Source organism: Fistularia commersonii, chromosome 2 (assembly GCF_037954325.1).
Source record: "Fistularia commersonii isolate RoL2024-O1a breed Wild chromosome 2, RoL_Fcom_v1.0, whole genome shotgun sequence".
Classification (NCBI taxonomy): domain Eukaryota; kingdom Metazoa; phylum Chordata; class Actinopteri; order Syngnathiformes; family Fistulariidae; genus Fistularia; species Fistularia commersonii.
In genome coordinates this window covers 9444900-9463709 of record NC_141285.1, presented here as the reverse complement: position 1 = coordinate 9463709, position 18810 = coordinate 9444900, and the positions used below count along the sequence as shown (strand labels likewise).

Below are 18810 nucleotides of genomic sequence, written 5' to 3'. Positions count from 1 at the left end.
CTTCCTTTGACCTGATAGTTAAATTCTTCAGAATAAAAAGTAATTCATGTTGTTCTAATTTAATTAATTTAATTTTTTTTTTAGATAATATTGTATTCCATTACAAAAAGTGGTGAAATAGTTGAACCATCACCAGTTAGAAAGAAGCGAGAACCAAATGAATTTAGTTATTAAGATGATCATCCGTCTATCCTCTTGTTGTTAAATGTCCTTAAAAGTCGATAATTCATAATTCCATTTCAGATGGAACAGAGAGAAGAAAAATATATTATTTGACCATTGAATGGATCACATATAAAATAAGTAATTTGGGATTGGAGAAAAATCTCAATTTGAAGCGAGGTCAATAAGTCACTGAATCACAGTAATTCTTTTGACCACAACACAGTGTTGACTCCTATAAAGACAGCAATAATTTTAGGTGTATCATTATTCGAGCTATTATTTTGCTCCCTGGGCCGATAGAGAACATGACCGATAATATATATTCCTAGATAAGATAAGATAAGATAAGATAAGATAAGATAAGATAAGATAAGATAAGATAAGATAAGATAAGATAGACTTTATTGATCCACATAAGGGAAATTCTTTTGTCACAGCAGCGTAACAGATTATTAGTATCAAATAAATCTGAATATAAATATAAATAGAGAGACAATTAGGCGAAATTAAAAAAAACAAAAGACATCCACAAATAAATAGACCGCAGGGAAAACAACAACAGCAACAACAGCAACAACATCTACGAAGACAGTAAGGGTGAAAGTAGACGACCAAAACTAAACAATAACATAAACAGAGTAACTATAGCGATGATAAGAATAAAATAAACACAAATAGGCAGGAACCGAGTGGACTGAGACCAACAGGGTAAAAAAAGACAACAGAGTTAGGGCATGACACATGAATGAAAGATACATTCTGCTAGTCATATCACCCAGGAGATGAAACCCCCTGCTAGTGGGGCTTTATCTTTTGTGTGGAAATTCAGTGAAAGACAAGTAACAAGATTTTATATCTGCGACTGATCTTGCAAGGATTAGAAATGCAGCACTGCGGAAGTTAGGGATGGTCATACTGTATAAATGATGCTGTAAAAATACATGGACAATTAAAACACAATCAAAAGGAACCACCTGACATAATCCTCTGAAAAAACTGCATGAATAACTGAAAAGCAACCTAGTACCGGTAATCAAAAATGTAAGCTAAAAAATAAGTAGTAAAATGAAAAGACAAAAAAATACTTATTTTGCATCATTTCAGCTATGCATCAAATGCTGGAAAAATTAAACAATTTCCCAAGTATGGGATCATTAAAGTACATCTCAAAAAGCTAATTTTCAGAATTTGCAGAGGCCATTGTCATACAATGTAAATCTGGGCTTCTGGCCATCAGTGAATTTTACTTCCAAATTAGAAAATAATGGACTATTTTTTTTAGATGATGCTTTGCAGATGTTTAAACAAGATAAGATACACACAGGTAGTTTCCAGTGTGATATATATCAATCCTATAGGCAAAGAGTTTACATTTTGAGCTGTCTCCTCCATAAACATCTCTCTACAAGCACCATTACAATCCTCACTGAAAAACAACATGTACACTTTCAGTAACAATAACATACATGTGAAATCACATTTTAAATGCATGTAAAATTTCAAGATGTGCTTATTAAAGTGATATATTCAAGTGATTTTGATATCGTTTTCAAACTTGAGTTGAACTAAGACAGTAAAATGCTTCTTTATGTGTTCTATGATATAAAGCATGTAGCATGGCCTTTGGTCACAGCACTCTCAAAGAAAATTACTATAATGTATCATTAGTAAAGAGGAAAAAGTGTGATTAATTAAAATGCAGGAAATTGTACACCTATATTGTGTCAACCAAGGTTATAATCCAAATCACATAATGCCCCCAATTAGCTCATCTTGCAGAACTGTAATTAGAAGGACAGCTTAGATCCAGCCTTTGGTGTTTTGAAGTGTAATTAGTGGTAATAGGTGTACGGGAATCTCGAGAAGTAGAAAAAGAAGAGCCATGGATTGATCTATTCCACCACATGAATGCATGAGGCAATCTTTCCTGCAGATAACAAATATAGACAGGACATTTAAATTGTGCCTGACTGCTCAGCACAGACCAATCACTCTTGAGTCGGGTGTAATATGTGTGTGAAATGAAAAACATAACAGTAATGCTGTGCACAGTTTTCCCGATGATTGAGAACACTTTTAAACTCCTATTAAATGGCTTGGCTCTGATAGAAGCCAAAGTTAACCCTTTTCTTTCATTGTATGAGTGCCTCTACATGAATACTAACCTCTTCACAGTGTCAGTTGGTCCAGACAGCAACCACTGTGCACAATGATGTACTCATACTGTTATGTATCAAGCATAATAGTCATTACTATGCATACCCAAAGAGTCAAAGAATAAAATAGGAAACAAAGTAAAAAAAAACTGGAAAACGAGGATAAAGTACAAAGTCACACGCTGTTTTACTCAGCTATTCTTTTTGTTGATAGTATGAAATCTCCTTTCCAATACAAGCTAATTACGTGTTTAGTGTTTTGTGGTTGTTTGGGTATTGCATTTTTTAATTCACTTCAACCATTTTTTATTCGGTTGAAATGTTTCATTTTGATTTTATGTATGCACATTTTTACGAATTGTCATGGGTTATTGTTTTTATATTTTGCTATTCCTATTGTGATTTGAGATACATTGTTGTGTTTTCCTGTTTGCGGTTGTGAACTGACGCATGGGTCCCAAAAGGACAGCTGAAAGAACACCTGTAAAATATTCATGGATGTGACTGCTAATAAAAAGAGTCTCAAATGCAGGTATTTCTTCTCCATCCATCCAGTCATCTTTTTCCCTTTAAACAGGGTTGAAATGCTGCGGCAGGAACTGAAGAAGAGAGGTCCAGATTTCCCTCTCCCTGGCCACTTGGTCCAGCTCTTCCGAGGGAATCCTAAAGCATGCCCAGGTCAGTCAGGACACATAGTCTCTCGAACATGTCCTGGGTCTTCCTTGAGGCCTCCTCCCAGTTAGACATACCTGGAACACCTCACCAGGGAGGTATCTGGGAAGCATGCAGAAGAGCAGCGACTCTACTCTGAGCCCCTCCAGGATGGTCAAACTCCTTACCCTTAACCATGACAGAGCGATGCAGAGTCTGCGCCAATCTTTCCACCACTCGTGAACAACACCCAGAAAGCTCCACCACTTGGGGCAGTACCCCATCCCAGACCTGGAGGGGGCACTCCACCTGTTTCCAACTGAGAACCTCAGATTTAAAACTGGTCCTCATCCTGGCCTATTTCTTCTCACATAGTTAAAAGCAGATGCTGAACTTTGCCTCCATAAGTACCAACAGTGATAAACACTCATCCTTTGTGTATTGTGTGTCTCCCTCACACACAGTATTCATACTAATCTACAACAGTCACCACTAGACTCCCTAAGGGTTAATTTATGGCCATCATTAATGGCAACGTTTCTTTTTAGCAGCCTTAAACATTCTCATTGATTTGTCAATATGGCAAGCATTCTGCTTCAAACAGGCTAATACCTCAGTACTAGCTGAATAGGTTCAACTGTTGCAACCTTTACCTCTTCATCAGACTTTTTAAGGAAAACTACTTCCCACTATTCCCTCCTTCAGCTGTGGGAATAAAAAATGCTCATCACATTCACTTTGATAAGTTTTCACAAGTGAGACAAACGCCCTTGAAGCTTTGAATTAAAAGGAAAATATGCATGACTGCAATCTGTAATAGCTGATTCTAAAAATAGAAAAAAGGAAAGTGTTTATAAATTACATATTCATTCAATGTATCCAACTTTGCCGTTGAGGTGATATTGTCAAACAGTTCAGGTCTAAAAATAAAGATTTACTTGGAAATTGTGTTTGTGCCCCCAACCCCGTTGTATAGAGCATTGTATACGGTGCTTATGATATGTACAGCTCCTTGCATCCCTGCCCACATTCAGTGCTCCACTGCAATGTTTAGTCACCCATCTGTGATGAAGACAGTCATCAACTCTAAAGACAGGATATGCCCTGTAACCTCTCCATAACATCAGCACCAGCTTCTGTCTCTTCTTCCCTTGACACTGGGGTGTGAGTGATTTCTTTATGAGAAAAACTGATGCCTGCCCTTTTTTTTTCTCTCTACTGAATTCAACAAAAGGTTAAGCGTGGGCACATAATGTATCAAACTGTTGTGTTTCACAGGGTCACTTAATATGCTGCAACCCACCCTCAAATCGGGCTTTAATCAGGAAGGTATGAGTCAGAAACAGGAAGGTAAAAAGAAGGAAATATACTGAAGCTTTCTCTTGTTATAACTAACCATGAGAGCAAAAGTGCAAGCAGTCTGCCATCTGTTGGATAACGCGCAAATGTAGTGCAGTAGTTGTCACTTCGTTACAATGCTGTTTTCTAACACTAGATGGCTGTATCCCCCACATATTTTGCAAAGCGACAATATTTGATGGGCAAGAGACACATCAAAAATTATGCAGCGGGGGTCACAGATCGGGAAAATTATCCTGCTCAGATGGTACATGTGAGACTTCAACGATGCTTTGAAATTGCAATAATCATAATAAGCCCCACAGGAGGTTTGTCACTATTACAGCATTAAAGATTCCATGTAGTCAGGTGTGCGAGGTTGCCTAGCAATGCCGAGGCAAGAGTAGGTCTCTGCAATCGCAGCAGGTCGTGCATTGGAACCCATAGAGTTCCGTCTACATGCAGCGAAAAGCTGCTCACTTAGAGTCGGATTAGGTTGTAATTAAGGGGGACGGAGAGCGTGATGTGATAAAACAAATAAAAAAAGACATATGTATAGGGTGTGTCCACTGTGTAATGCAATTCTCAAAATATTTGCAAAATATTTAATCCAGGGGTATTTACAAGTATTTAAAGAAATGTGGAAAAGCATCACTGGGCTTACCTGTTTGATAATAATTTTAGCAGAAAGTGATTTTACATTTGGATTTAGTATTATAAATAGTTGTTGTTCTAATTGAAGAATTCACAATATATCACAGTGAGTCAGTGCTCAATACACCATATTAGTGTGGTTAACACAACAAAATATATATTCTATTTTGAGTACAAACCGAGTATCAAATATCTAGTTCGGTTGGCTACTGAAGAATTGTGAATTCTCATGTCATGTTTCCCTTTTTTACTGCTTTTAGATGAAAGGATGACAAAGTTAAAATGTTCCAGTAAGTTAGAGGAAATCAAGGTTGCGATGTAGGTTGCTGAAATGAATATCAAAAATGACTTTTAACTATCCTTTGTCTGACAGAAACTTAAAAGATATTGCTCAAGGATCCATGAAGAGGTATTTTTGAAACCACAATATATGCGTCATGTTGCCCCAACCTCCATCCCAGACCATGACAGAGCATTTACTAAAAAAAGGTTTTAAAAAAAGAATCACAAACAGTCATTTTGCAGCTATACAGCTTATGTTCCTATTTTTCACAATCTAAATTGACCTTTTGCGAATGCACAGGAAGATCAAATGTGATCTAGTACTAACAATTAGTTGACAAAAACATAAACCTGCATTTTTTAACTAAATGTGAATTAGGGATCATGTCTTAGAAGGAACTGACAGAGCATATGTGAAAATACACTCATTTTGTTTTCTGATATTTATCAAAATTGCATGTTTTTGTCCCTTTTCATGGAGTTGTCTCTATATTGTGAGTGACCCTGATTTGTTTTTGTTCTTCTTTTACAAAAGTGTTCAAATGAGGAAAAACCGCATTGAGAGGATATGCTATGTGGCAGTCTTCTTCTTCATCTCCTTTCAGCTTTTCTCTTCACGGGTCGCCACAGCGAATCAACCTTCTCCATCGAACCCTATTTGATGTATCCTCCTCTCTCACTACGTCAATAAATCTTCTCTTTGGTCTTCCTCGAGACCTCCTGCCTGGCAGCTCCAATTCCAGCATCCGCCTACCAATATATTCACTATCCCTCCTCTGAACATGACCGAACCATCTCAGTCTGGCTTCTCTGACCTCCTTTCCAAAACATCTAACATGTGGTGTTCCTCTGATATACTCATTCCTGATCCTAAGCCATGACCTTTCATATATCAAAGCTCTATTAATTTTTATCTATTCATCTACAGCATAATTGTGCACTGAAAATCTTTGGTGTCCTGTGACACTATTGTTTATCTAAAAAGTAATCCCTTCCAAACTGCTAATTATCTTTTCAAAAGCTGTTGTCTGTAACATAATTAATCACTGCCGGTAAGAAGTAATTTTGTCTTTGTACTTTAGCCTTACTTTTTTGGATAGACCTTGACACAGCTGCAACAATACAATTAAACCTTGTAAATTCCTCATCTATTGGTTAGCCCCTTATCCCTATGGATTCATAATTGTAATAAAGGAGGATATAAAGAACGGCATTTTTTCTGCTCTTTGAGTAATAAAAAACCTGATCAAATATCAAGATAAGGATGCATATTTTGAATGGGGCTCATCAGAGTGCAGGCAAATAAAATAGCACTTATATCAATATGAAACACTCTATTATAGGCAAAAAATTAAATGTAATATGTTGAATCTATGTATTAATAATTGTAATTAATATGCATTGTAATGTGTAGTTAATACCTATTTTGCATTTTAAGGCTTATAGGACTGTCATTTTGCACAACTACCACTTCTTCTTTCGGCTTTTCCCTTCAGGGGTCACCACAGCGAGTCAACTTCCTCCATCTAACCCTATTCTCTGTATCCTGCTCTCACACCAACTACCTTCATATCCTCTCTCACTATGTCCATAAATCTTCTCTTTGGTCTTCCTCGAGACCTCTTGCCTGGAAGCTCCAATTCTAGCATCCGTCTACCAATATATCCTCTATCCCTCCTCTGTACATGACCGAACCATCTCAGTCTGGCTTCTCTGACCTTCTCTCCAAAACATCTAAAATGTGCTGTTCCTCTGATAGACTCATTCCTGATCCTATCCATCCTGGTCACTCCCAAAGAGAACCTCAACATCTTCATCTCTGCAACCTCTAGTTCTGCCTGCTGTCTTTTGGTCATTGTAACAGTTTCTAGTCCATTTTCTTGTTCTTGTTCTTCGACCCACAGTAGCCCAATTTCCATTAATACCCTGTAGGGCATCAGTACCAATGGCGGTCGTTGTTAACCCGGTCCGCGACCGATCCGGTATGGTATAGTTAACTACCACAACTTTTTAAAATATAAGACAACGTCCTTTCAGGTTCTGGTTTAACACTCCGCTGTCCCATCCTGAAAGCCGGGAGGTGCAGCTCCTCCCCCGGCCTCCCCCGGCCTCCCTCGGCCACCCCCTCGATCAGTAGTGACATGCCCCGCCCAGACCATCAGCATCCAGTCAGTGAATGCGAGGAACCGGGGCAGTGGAGGAGCTGGAGCAGGCAGCACACAGAGTTCAGCGGCTCCCGCGTTCGTCCGACACTAGCTAGAGCTGCTCCCTCGGCAGTGGAGGTGATGATGGCGGCAGCTGTAGATAGAGGAGGCGTCCGGGCCGCTTTCCTGAACCCGAGCAGCAGTGGTGGTGGTGGGCCGGCACCGACAGCCCTGCCCGCCGGAGCTTTGGCCGGGGCTGTGGTCCTGGGCTCCGGCTCCGGCTCCGGCAGCATGCCTGTACCTATGAACCTATTTGCGACCTGGGAGATAGACCGATCGTCCCCGAGCTGCGTGCCGAGGTAATATTAACATTGTCGTGCCGCTTAAATGCCACAAATCACAATGTTTGCAAATCACTAGAGCATGAAATGTTCGAGGCCAGCACCAGGCAAACAGCGCCCAGGCTGACAGTAACGTTAAGCTGGACGAGCGAGCTGCCATGCATTTCCTCTCACACATCGTTGGATTGGCTAACTCGGAGGCTAACTAGCAAGGTGGCTAACGCTAAGGCTACACAGCAAAATATTTGTGGTCTTCGTGTTCACGCCAAAATAATTTTATTGTTCATGTCCCCCCGTAGTTCGGCTGTTGTTAATTTTCTAAATAAAGACAAACTCGGTTACGTGCCGTGGTCGTATAAATTAACTTTCGCGTTTGTTATTGTTCGAGCAATTAGTTGCCTATATGGAATTAAATTCCGACCATTATTATAACAAGCTAGCAAAGTTCAGCTAACTATTTCATCAGTTGGGGTCACCGCTGCTGATGACTTTGTTTTGTGACTATGTCATAATGCATTAAAAATAACGTATGTCAATAGAGGCCTGTGCTTGAAGTGATTTGCAGACTGCATGACACAAACATAGTTGTCCATGAATACAGCGACATTGATGCCGTTTGTATCACAAGTAGCCAAACGGTACTTTGTCGTGATCCGTCTTTATTCACGGTCAGAGCACGAAGTGGACGGCTACTCGACACTTTTTGTGCGTTGAGGTTTTGATACCCTATATACATTATTTCAGCTTCAGCTAACTGGTGAAATACAGTCGTTAATCTTCAGCAAATTCCAGTCTCGGTGTTGACGAAGTAGATGACACACAGCGAAAGCATTTTCTTTTGATTGTCACTTATGGGTATGGCAAATTACCTGCATTGTCTTCAGACTAATATGTCCCAGATTTCATGTAGGAGTGATATTCAGTAACATAATATGCATCGTCGGCAAGCAGGCATCAGGCTTCCACCTGAACAGAAACCTCTAGGGAGCTGTGGGTACATTAATCAGTTTTGACCTAGATCTGTTCTACTCGTTGGGAGAGAAGTGGGCTTGCACTGGGAGGGTTTTCTTCCGTTGTGTGTGCGTGTGTGTGCGTGCGTGCGTGCGTGTGTGTGTGTGCCTGCGTGTGTTTGTGTGCGTGCGTGTGTGTGTTTGTGTGCGTGCGTGTGTCAGGGAGCTGTGGATAGCGCCTGCGTGCGTGTGCTCAATGCCTGGCGCTGCTTCTCCAGTGCCTGTATGTGTATGCAAGTGTGAATGAAATCACATTGGTAGAAAAATGACTTATTTACAGTGAATACGGTTTTCACATAAATTTCATTCAATTTTTTTTCAATAAGATGTGTTTGGAAAAAGCTTCCCTATCTTTATTTGATACTTTTCAGCAATGTTCCCAGGAGTTCTACAGTTATAAGTTATAAACTGTTTTTGTTGCAGTATAGACAGTTAATTTATGTCACATTTAGGTCAACTTAGCATGGGCTCACTGATATGACCTCAAGTTACTGTTCTTCAATCTACGAGTTTTTGTTCTGCTTTTGGCTGCTATCACTAGTCTGTTCTAAGACAACTGCCTGGTGGAAAAAATCAGCAGGCTTTTATAGACTGTGCTTTACATGTGATTATTTTCTACGCCTACACTGTCTGACCTATAGTGGATGACAACAAAGACGAGTATTAAAAATGAATGAGGATAAGGATGACACTAGGTTATTAAAGGATTAAGGTTTTGAATAAATTCATTGTTGAGTTAATGCAGTCGCTGTTTGAGTTACATCCATGTAACAAAACAATTAAGCTATTGCTTCAGGTACATCTTTTGCGTCAAGAGATGCCCTATTTTTCTGTCTCACACTTTGGACTTCATGCTTTGTGTTCATGTTTTGCAGAGTAATTTGCCAGTCTTGCTTATGACCTAGAGCTCCTCCTGTGTTTTACATCCCATAGCTGGTGTGAAAGGTCTTGTATGAAGCCCAGCCCAAAGCCTGTTTTGGGGATTCTGCCTTGGCATTCTTTCAAGGGCTGGGCCATTTTGAGTGCAGCCGTTTGTTCCTCTACTAGGCCTTAACATATGTGGGTGTCTGGCTTGCGCCACAGTTTCAAATGAGGGCATAATGATGGTTACAATCGATTCATTTTTTTGGCACTCTAATGTTATAAACAGCTGACTTTTTTTAAATTAAAGAGCTGCATCATAAAAATGACTCTACTGCCATGCTGTCTGTCCCAAAGGCTGTGCTCTATTGAAAACTTGGAAAACAGGTCGTCATGCTATGTTATTGACAAACATATGGCTCTGTGCCAGCAAATGGCCTAATGATAATGGACATTTTCCACATGATACTTTTATATTTTAACTAAGTACTCAAAATGATGCATCCTGATTGATAGAAATAATTCTAGTACCTTCTCATCTGAGTGGTTAAGTTTTAGTCTTGCCCCTCTTTATTTCACATATAACTAAGTTTGTTTTTGTTTTTTTACCCACCTTCCAGGATTTCATTATGCTTTTAACCTTGACAGTGGCAGACCTGCAAGTCTGCCGCTGTCAATATTTCATGTTGTATTCATGTTGCAGCTTAGCTGGGCATTTTTATTGTATGTGTTTTTCTTATGTAACACAAAACCTCTGGTGATAAGGATGGGGGTGTTACATAGAATCCACCCGGTCTATTCCTGTTTTACCATCAGCCACTGACCAGAAGTCTTGATAAATGCACAGCCATACTTAAAGGGCTTGAGGTAGAAACACTATGAAATCTAATTCTCTTAGGGAAGATGATATTCTAATATTCAGGGACTGCTTTTCAATTTCAAAGTCTAAATCACAAGTGCTTTGGTAACAGGAATACCAGTAATTAAAAATCATCTGCCAGATGCATAACAGAAAATAAGGGCAATCAGAGGCGTCTGACAACATTTCTTTTCCAGAAATCATAGTATCACAGATGTCACGCCTATTTTTTTTTTCTTTTTAAGTTTTAAACATTAACATCATTTGATTAGAGTCTGAATCAGAAATACTTTATTGATCCTGGAAGTGATGTGATTTTGTGGGTTGTAAGAAATATTTTGCTTTTTTTATGGTGATGTTTTAAGTTGGCTCAATTTATAACTAATGTCTGCGCATTCCAGTTATTTTACAGTAGCAAGACAATTAGTATTATTATTAAATAACTATCAACATTTTTTGGAGTTAGATGTATTAGTATTACCACAATAAGCACAATTTCTACCACAATCTGCATTATTGTACTAGTTAGACAATATCATATTCATGATTTTTGCTGAGTCCTAGGTAACACAGTCCAAGGGACACACAAACAAAACTATTCTGAACACTTCATCATATTCATGAATGGACCAAATGTTATTTTTGCATTGAAGAAAGTGATGTTTCTGAGTTATATCTCACGTACTTGAGGATCTTTTTTTTTTAGTGGTTTCTTTCTCTCCCTTTTCAGGAAATGTATTTCCCTTTGATTTTAAGTTGTAAGGCCAGTGTAATGTGTAAATATAAGGGAGTATCAGTTCTGATGCTGAGGATCATCCACAATATCCCTATATCTCAATTACTAACACAACATTGATAACCAGTTACGGTCAGCGCATGTTATATTGTGACACCCCTAATTTCTAGCCTCTGGTATTGTTCTTTCTTAGCAGGGGAACTGCAATGATCTGATTTCATAACAGGAAAGACAAGATTGTAATCAGATGCTGCACACAGACACTGACAGCTTAATCTGCTGCTTCCTGAATCATAAACAAGGCCTGCCAGCTTCTCCAGTGGCCTTTAGGATTGTGACACACAGAAATGGCATTTGTAACAAATTACTTGTTTGTGATGCTGTGGGAGCATCACTCTCATTCTGTCATCTTATGGGATTATATTTTATTATTCTGTTTATTTTGTTTTGTCTATTTATGCTCAACATTCAATAGTCATGAACAGTTCATAGTAGATTTCTCCTTAATAAGCATTTAAGGTTTGGTATTGATTATTAATAATTGTGCTAGCTGAAGTGTCTCTAGTGGCATGCTGAAGTGACAAAAAATCCAATCATCTTTTATGTTTCAGTTTGCAGCTCTTTCACATTTCTACCCATTGACCAATCAGCACTTCATGCTCCTCTTTCTCATGCTCACTCCCACTGCCTGAAATGTGTCAAGATTCTCTTGGTTTCCTTCTACTGCCTTCCTGGCGGAGGAGGAACATTTCACATTCCTCACAACTAGAGTTGCAAGCACTGCTGAAGCCAAGCAGCTTTACCCCCAGCCCTCCCCTCAAGACATATACACAAACACTTTGTGCTGGGTTGTTGACCAACAACCTGCTCTCTGGGAGACAGGGTCAGCTCAGAACTATAGATTTCCCTCTCTGTTTGAAAGATTTGCTAAACCAGCCCGCAGCTGTGCTTTAAGTGAACAACCTCAGACTGCTCTTTTTTTAATTTGTCATAAAAGGAAAAAAAGCTTTCCCCCCTGAATGCACCCCTGAATGGGGAAAAAAGCCAGATGACTGTGTGGGGGGATTCTGGGGTCTCCACAACTGAAGATACCTAGTTTGAGAGCCAGCATGTGAGGCAAGGAAACTGTCCTCTGACACCAGGAGGAGCCTGTCAAAATAATGGCGGACAACCTGTGTATTCTGTTTTGTGTTTTTGCTCTACTTATTTCCCACCTCTCCCATTCAGGCATTTCCTGAAATGTATGTGCCAGCAACAGCACAGACATTATTATTTCAAACAAAAACATGGGTGTGGATGAATGAGAGCACGTGACAGAATGCTTAAAAACTGAAATATTCAGTACAGTACTAAGTGAGTGAGTAATTGTGCAAAGCATTTTTTGGAGGGGTTTTAACACTCAATTTAGTGCAGTGTTTGTATGCAGACAATTTTTCCAAAATCATTCAGAGGCACAGTGCATCTCAGCAAATGAAAATAAAATTGAATACATATTTACATTCCAAAATCATTCAGAGGCACAGTGCATCTCAGCAAATGAAAATAAAATTGAATACATATTTGCATCCTTATATATTGATGTTGAGGAAGAGTGTAGGTTCTCCGTTAACTTAAGTTATGAGATCGTTCTAACAAGCTTATTAATCTGCAATGGGAAATTGGTCCGATGTGAGCATTATTAATACACAGAAGAAAAACTGGAGTGCAAACACAGCTCCTCTTAGCATGCAAGCACCCACTTGTTAACATTTCAGTGGACCAAAGAACAAACAAATGTCATAAGTGTTATTATTGCAGTGGATTTTCCAAACTCCAATGTTAAGATGCATGCCTTCAAGACATGTTGTAAAGTGATCAGCGATGAGTCTTGTTTCAAATCCAGAAACACACATAGTATCGCTTGACACTTTGGATCTGAATATTCTTGGTTTGATTCCGGGTTCCCCCTTGTCTGTTAAAGGGTTGTTGAGCAACGCACTGAACCCCTGACTGCTTCCCTGGTGCTGTTCACTAGCTGCCATCTGCTCATGGTTCATCGATGATGGGTTAAATACAAATTTAGCTGATGTTGTGCTCTATGAAACAAATTATTTGTTGAAACCAGTTGATATGTTGCCCATGTCTGTGTTACCAAATAAAGAAATAAATGTGTTTTCATCTGACTTTAGGTCCTCAATCCTCAAGAGAGTGTCAACTGACAAACACCATGGTGCTTGATGCTCCACCCACATATGTAATCATGGATTGTGTTTTGTCTGTCGGCCTTTATTTAAATGTGCCTTTGATCTACTAGTCCACTATACCATTATGCAATTATTCTATCATTTACAAAAACCAGCAAGCATTAGTTTATGACACTAGTGAATATACAAGCATTGAAGACCTTTTCGGCCATCACTCAATTCTTATACACAGTGCTGTCTTGTAAAGGCTACTCGCAGTTTGGCTCTTTGAATTCGTAATTCAATTTACAGTCACTTCTCCATCACCTCCATCATCAATTTTAACAGTGTTGTGTGTGTGTGTGTGTGTGTGTGTGTGTGTGTGTGTGTGTGTGTGTTTCTAAATTAGCAGTTCCAGATTTTTGGGGAAACCGGGACTGCAGGAATGCTTTATGTCTTTATGTTAGATAAATGTACAATGCAATTACTTCTTTCATGCGGGATGATGTCAATTTATTTGTTGTATTTGTTAGAATGTACTGTAGCTGATTTGGTCCTGGTGTCTGTAAATGTGCCCGGTCTTGCCTCGAATGTTCACCGCAAACATGGGCTTGCTGACATCATCGTTCTATGGTCAGGGTTGAACAAAAGACTTGTTAAGCACTGCAAAATGGCAACAAAGGATGAAATGTATGTATTCAGTTCCTGGAAATGTTGACTCATAATAGTTACTTTATTTTTTATTTTTTTGTTTTTTTTTTTGTAAAAAAAAAAAAAAGAAAAGAAAAAAGAAAGTAAACAAATACTACGAAGTGAATTATGAATATTTTTACAGGGCTTATACCTCATAATCTAGCCTTCATAAAATAAATTTTTAGAAGCTTTTTTAGAAATCTGAGTTTGTTTTAGCAATTTACTTTTAGATGAGGCGGAAGTTTTTGTTTCAAGTTGCATTACATAGAATGGAATGTGTTTTGACCATGGAGACATGGTGTAGCAGCACACCAAGAGAACATTACTGCATTATTAGTTATAAGGCTAATGCAAGAGCAACACATTGTTAAAGTCAGTTATGACTGATGGCTAGTGCGGCATTTACTTTTAAGCTCCACACCATGTGCCTCTTAATGGGATTTAGTAACGCCTCATTTGTTAAGGCCTGAATTGGTGCAATTGCCAGGTTCGGGAGATGTGATTCCTCAACCAATTCCAATTTTATTCAGTGGTACATGTACTGATTTTACTAATCTACCAGACAGTTGGCTAATGACTGTAATACAGGTGTTACAGTATACTTTTAATGGGGTTGACTCTTAAATAAGCATACATTTTTGTAAAGAAATCTTGTAATTGTAATAATTGGTATGTGCTTAAACCCGTTTTCCTGAATTTTCTTAATGACTTTGCCATAGCGGCATGGTGGTGCAGTGATTAGCGCTTCTGCCTCACAGCACAGAGGACCCTAGTTTGATTCCTTCATGGGACCTTTTCTGTGTGTAGTTGATTCCTCCCTGGTTTCCTCACAAAATCTAAAAATATGCAGAGGGGTGATTGGAAAAAATTGCTCAGATGTGTGAATGAGAGAGTGAATGGTTGTTTGACTATATGTGACCCTAAGAATATGAATGAATGATGAATATTGGCATTCCATTTTAGAGAGTGTGAGGTGATTTGTGATGTGAATATAGTATTGGTTTAAATAGGATGCGGAGTCAAGGAGGACAGAATTTGGTTGTGAAGCAGAAATATCATGTTGAGCAACGACTGTTCTACACTGAAGATTGACTCTCCCAGATGTTATCATGAGTTTGAATTACTTCATGAACTGAAGAACTTAGGCTCTCTAGATATTGACTTAGCTAGGAGTGCTACACTTGGCTACCTTAGAACACACAATGTCATGTATGCCTTTCTTTCATATGGGGTATTGAGGGAAAATAGTGGTTTAAATCACCAAATGGAAATGAAACCTGGTCCTGTGCTATAATGCTCCTGCTCCATGTAATATTAGATAAAATGTGCTGGTAATCCACAAGAGTCAGATTTTACCACAGCTCTCTGGAGCCTCCTGAGCAGAGTTCACAAAGACCATATTACAGAGTATTATGACAGATATGAGTGGAGCTATTACGTCCCCTGCTCATCCGTTCTCAGAAATAACTGGTTTATCTGTTACACAATCTTTTAGTGTTTCTCTCATAACATTTCCCTCGGGGTAGTTTCATACCTGAGTGATGACACCTGTCGCACATCATATTGATGCTCATAGTTGTCCAATCATCTTAATTTCCACCCCAGTAATAATGCAACACCAACTATGTTTTGAATGTTAACTGGTATGTGTGCGAGGGGACTGGGCGGGGCTTCAATTTCAGTAACTTTAGCAGAAGAAATGCTCATTGAACTTGTATAGTCAAATATAGTATTTCTTCTGTTAAGTATCACCTTTTGTGTTGAACATTTTACAGTTTGTTATGAATTTGTCACCTTTAACCCTAAAGAAAAAAAGTAATGCAAAGTTTAATAATTGAAACACTCTAATAATTGAAACTTTAGAGCTCTAATATTCATATATTTAAATTTATGTTGAAAGACTGACTGAAAATGAATACATATAATGGTGTTGCTTGTTTTAAAGTTTTTTTAACATCAAATGAGCAGATAATTTTTATCCTTAGTCATGATGCTGTTCCCCTGAAGATCATTTATTTATTCAATCATTTCCACATTTTTGGCTCTTAAAAGGAAAACCCCACAGCAGGCTTCTTGTCAGGTGATTCGGTTTAATATCAACTTGATGGACAAAGAAGTTAGGCTCATCTTTAACTACACTTTATTCACACCCTTTATTTAACCCAGATAACAGCCTTTCTCACTTTTTGTCAGAAGAGCATTTCATTTGGGGGAATTAGAGCTTTATAAACAGCATATTGCCATCAGCCAGACACCATCAGTTATTTGGGAGATAAATTTGCTTTTACATGCAGGCCGTAATGCATAAACTCCGTAATGCATGTCCAGCTGTCTGAATGGATGTGACAGCTTTCTGTATGTTGCTGTCACTTGAATTGTTGACTTTATTTAAAAAAATCGACCACTTCAAAGCTTCACAATAATGATTCCAAGTCTGTAGCAGTTCTGCTATCTGAACAAATCACGCCACTTTCATTGGTCTTTCTTTTATGGAAATGAATAATTCAGAGGAAGTAGCTTTTAGTCTAACACTCTCCTTATTTGGGCTAAATTATGCAACAAGACATGAACAAATAATAGGCTATTGAAATTAGCAAAGTGCAGTCTCTTTTCAGAGCAATGGCTGATTCAAGACAAACATTTTTTTTGTCAGTACCTGACTACCACCACCTAAGTAACACAGGTTTCATGAGAATTTCATCAAAATTTCTTGCAGAACATTATGTTCAACCATGCTTTATTTATGTGACCACATTCACATTTCAAGTCGAGACCATGAGCAATAGTGCTTTGAAAAAAACTAAAAGCATGACTTGGATTTTTTTCCTGGTTGTGTAACCCTCTCTCTACACCAAACATCCAGTCTCTTTTCATTCATCCCTCTGTGAAATCACTTGTTCTCCATCATCCACTTCCCCCCTGCTTGTGCCTCTGACAATTGTTGTCCAGTGATCCGAGAGCAAAACATCACGTAGAATGCTGACCGGGGGAAAGGAATCATAAAAGTGCCTTATTATTTAGGCAGCATAATGGTCAATTCAGAAAGGTCATGCATATAATATCAGATTGATTTGTTTACGTTAGATAGTTCAAATTTATGTGATGTAGTTATATATAAATTTAGAGTTTAGAGTTTTAGAGTTTTTATTGACAATCTATGAATACCAGTGGTCCAGATAAAGCAATACACGAGTAGCCACATGCACTAGTACAAACTCACACATCTTTGGCTGGCTGCTTGTAATGATAACAACTTTAGTTAGAATGTCTGTCTTTCTGCTATGACCTACACATGAAGGATAAAGTATTACTGTGACTTAGATATGTAAAGATGTTCAGAGTAAACTCTTGTCCACTTAACTGTCGCTTAACACAACTTCATATTGTCTGAAATATTTAATACTGTAGATAATAAATATTTTGTTCTCAGTTTGAGAAAAATGAATAAAAATGTATGTTTTATAATCTGAAATGTGTGCAATATGTGCTTTGTTTATGTCTTTAGATGTATATGGTTCTTGTCTTTCCTATGGAGCATTACATTGGAATGTAAAATCCAGTAATTCTGAGACACAGCTCCAGAGAAAAGTTGTGTGAATCTTTGTCTGTATGTTTTTCTGTCCCTGTCCCTAACTGAAAATTGGGAGAGATCACAAAAGCATCAACACAAAGGGGTGTGTTTGTATGTGTGTTTGTATGTGTGCGTACGTACTTTTCACCCCCCTGTCTCTGTTTATCCTCTACTCACAACTGATTGTGTTCTTTCTGTTCCAGCAACGCTTCTGTGTATCCGGTTTCATGTATGTAACTCTTGGTCAAAGTAGGGCTGGGCATTATATTAATGTCAAATAACTGTATTGTGACTGACTGACTTTTTTGCATCAAAAATCGGGATATTGATATTATATTTATTTATATCCTAAATGTACCCTGAGGGGGGCACAGGCCATTGTCTCCCTGAGCCAGTCCCAAGCCCAGATAAATGCAGAGAGTTGCATCAGGAAGGGCATCCGGCATAAAACTTGTGCCAAAACCAAATATGTGAGTTGAACCAAAGAATCTCATACCAGATTGGTCATGGCTTGGGTTAACAACGACCACCATTGGGGCTGATAACCTTAAAGAAGGAGAGGAGAAAGGCGTGTTCAGAGCGAGATGATCGCCAGGTTTAGTACCCAGGAAGAGGAGCGCAGAGGGACAGATGGTGGTAGATTTTGCAAAAAGCATGGAAATGGCTGTATTGAATACTTTTTTCCTGAAAAGACAGGAACATAGGGTAACTGATTAGAGCGGAGGTCAGAGCACGTAGGTAGACAGCATTATGTATAAACAAGGTTATCTGAAAGAGATCAGTGACTGCAAGGTAGTGGTAGGTGAGTGTTGCTAGACAGCATAGGATGTTGGTTTGTAAGATGACTCTGGTGACAAGAAAGATCAAGAGGACAAAGGTAGAGCACAAAGTGATGGAAGCTGAAAAGGGAGGAGTTGAGAAAGGCTCTGGGTGGTCAGGGAGGGCTTCTAGATGACTGGACAACTACAACTAATGTGATCAGGGACCACTGTACTGTATGAGGAAGTCTGAAGGGGCAGATAAGTATATTAGACTCGTGCAGGACATGTATGCTAGCTGTGAGACAGTGGTGATGTGTGCTGTAGGTATAACAGACAAGTTCAAGGTGGAGGTGGAACTTCATGAGGGATCAGCTCTAAGTCTCTTCTTATTTGCAGTGGTGAAGGACAGGCGTATAGATGAGGTTA

The 18810-nt window shown here is 38.8% G+C and overlaps 1 protein-coding gene across 2 annotated transcripts in view; it reads left to right on the top strand.

Annotated features, from left to right (window-relative positions):
* Positions 1-7431: 7431 nt before the first annotated feature.
* Positions 7432-18810, top strand: part of LOC147236291 (phosphofurin acidic cluster sorting protein 2) — a 47968-nt gene continuing 36589 nt past the window's right edge. For both annotated transcript variants that reach the window (XM_086166267.1, XM_086166259.1), the window contains exon 1: positions 7432-7749. In XM_086166267.1, the coding sequence (XP_086022393.1) occupies positions 7532-7749 (218 nt within the window). In that variant the 5' untranslated portion in view covers positions 7432-7531. The remainder of the gene's footprint in view (positions 7750-18810) is intronic.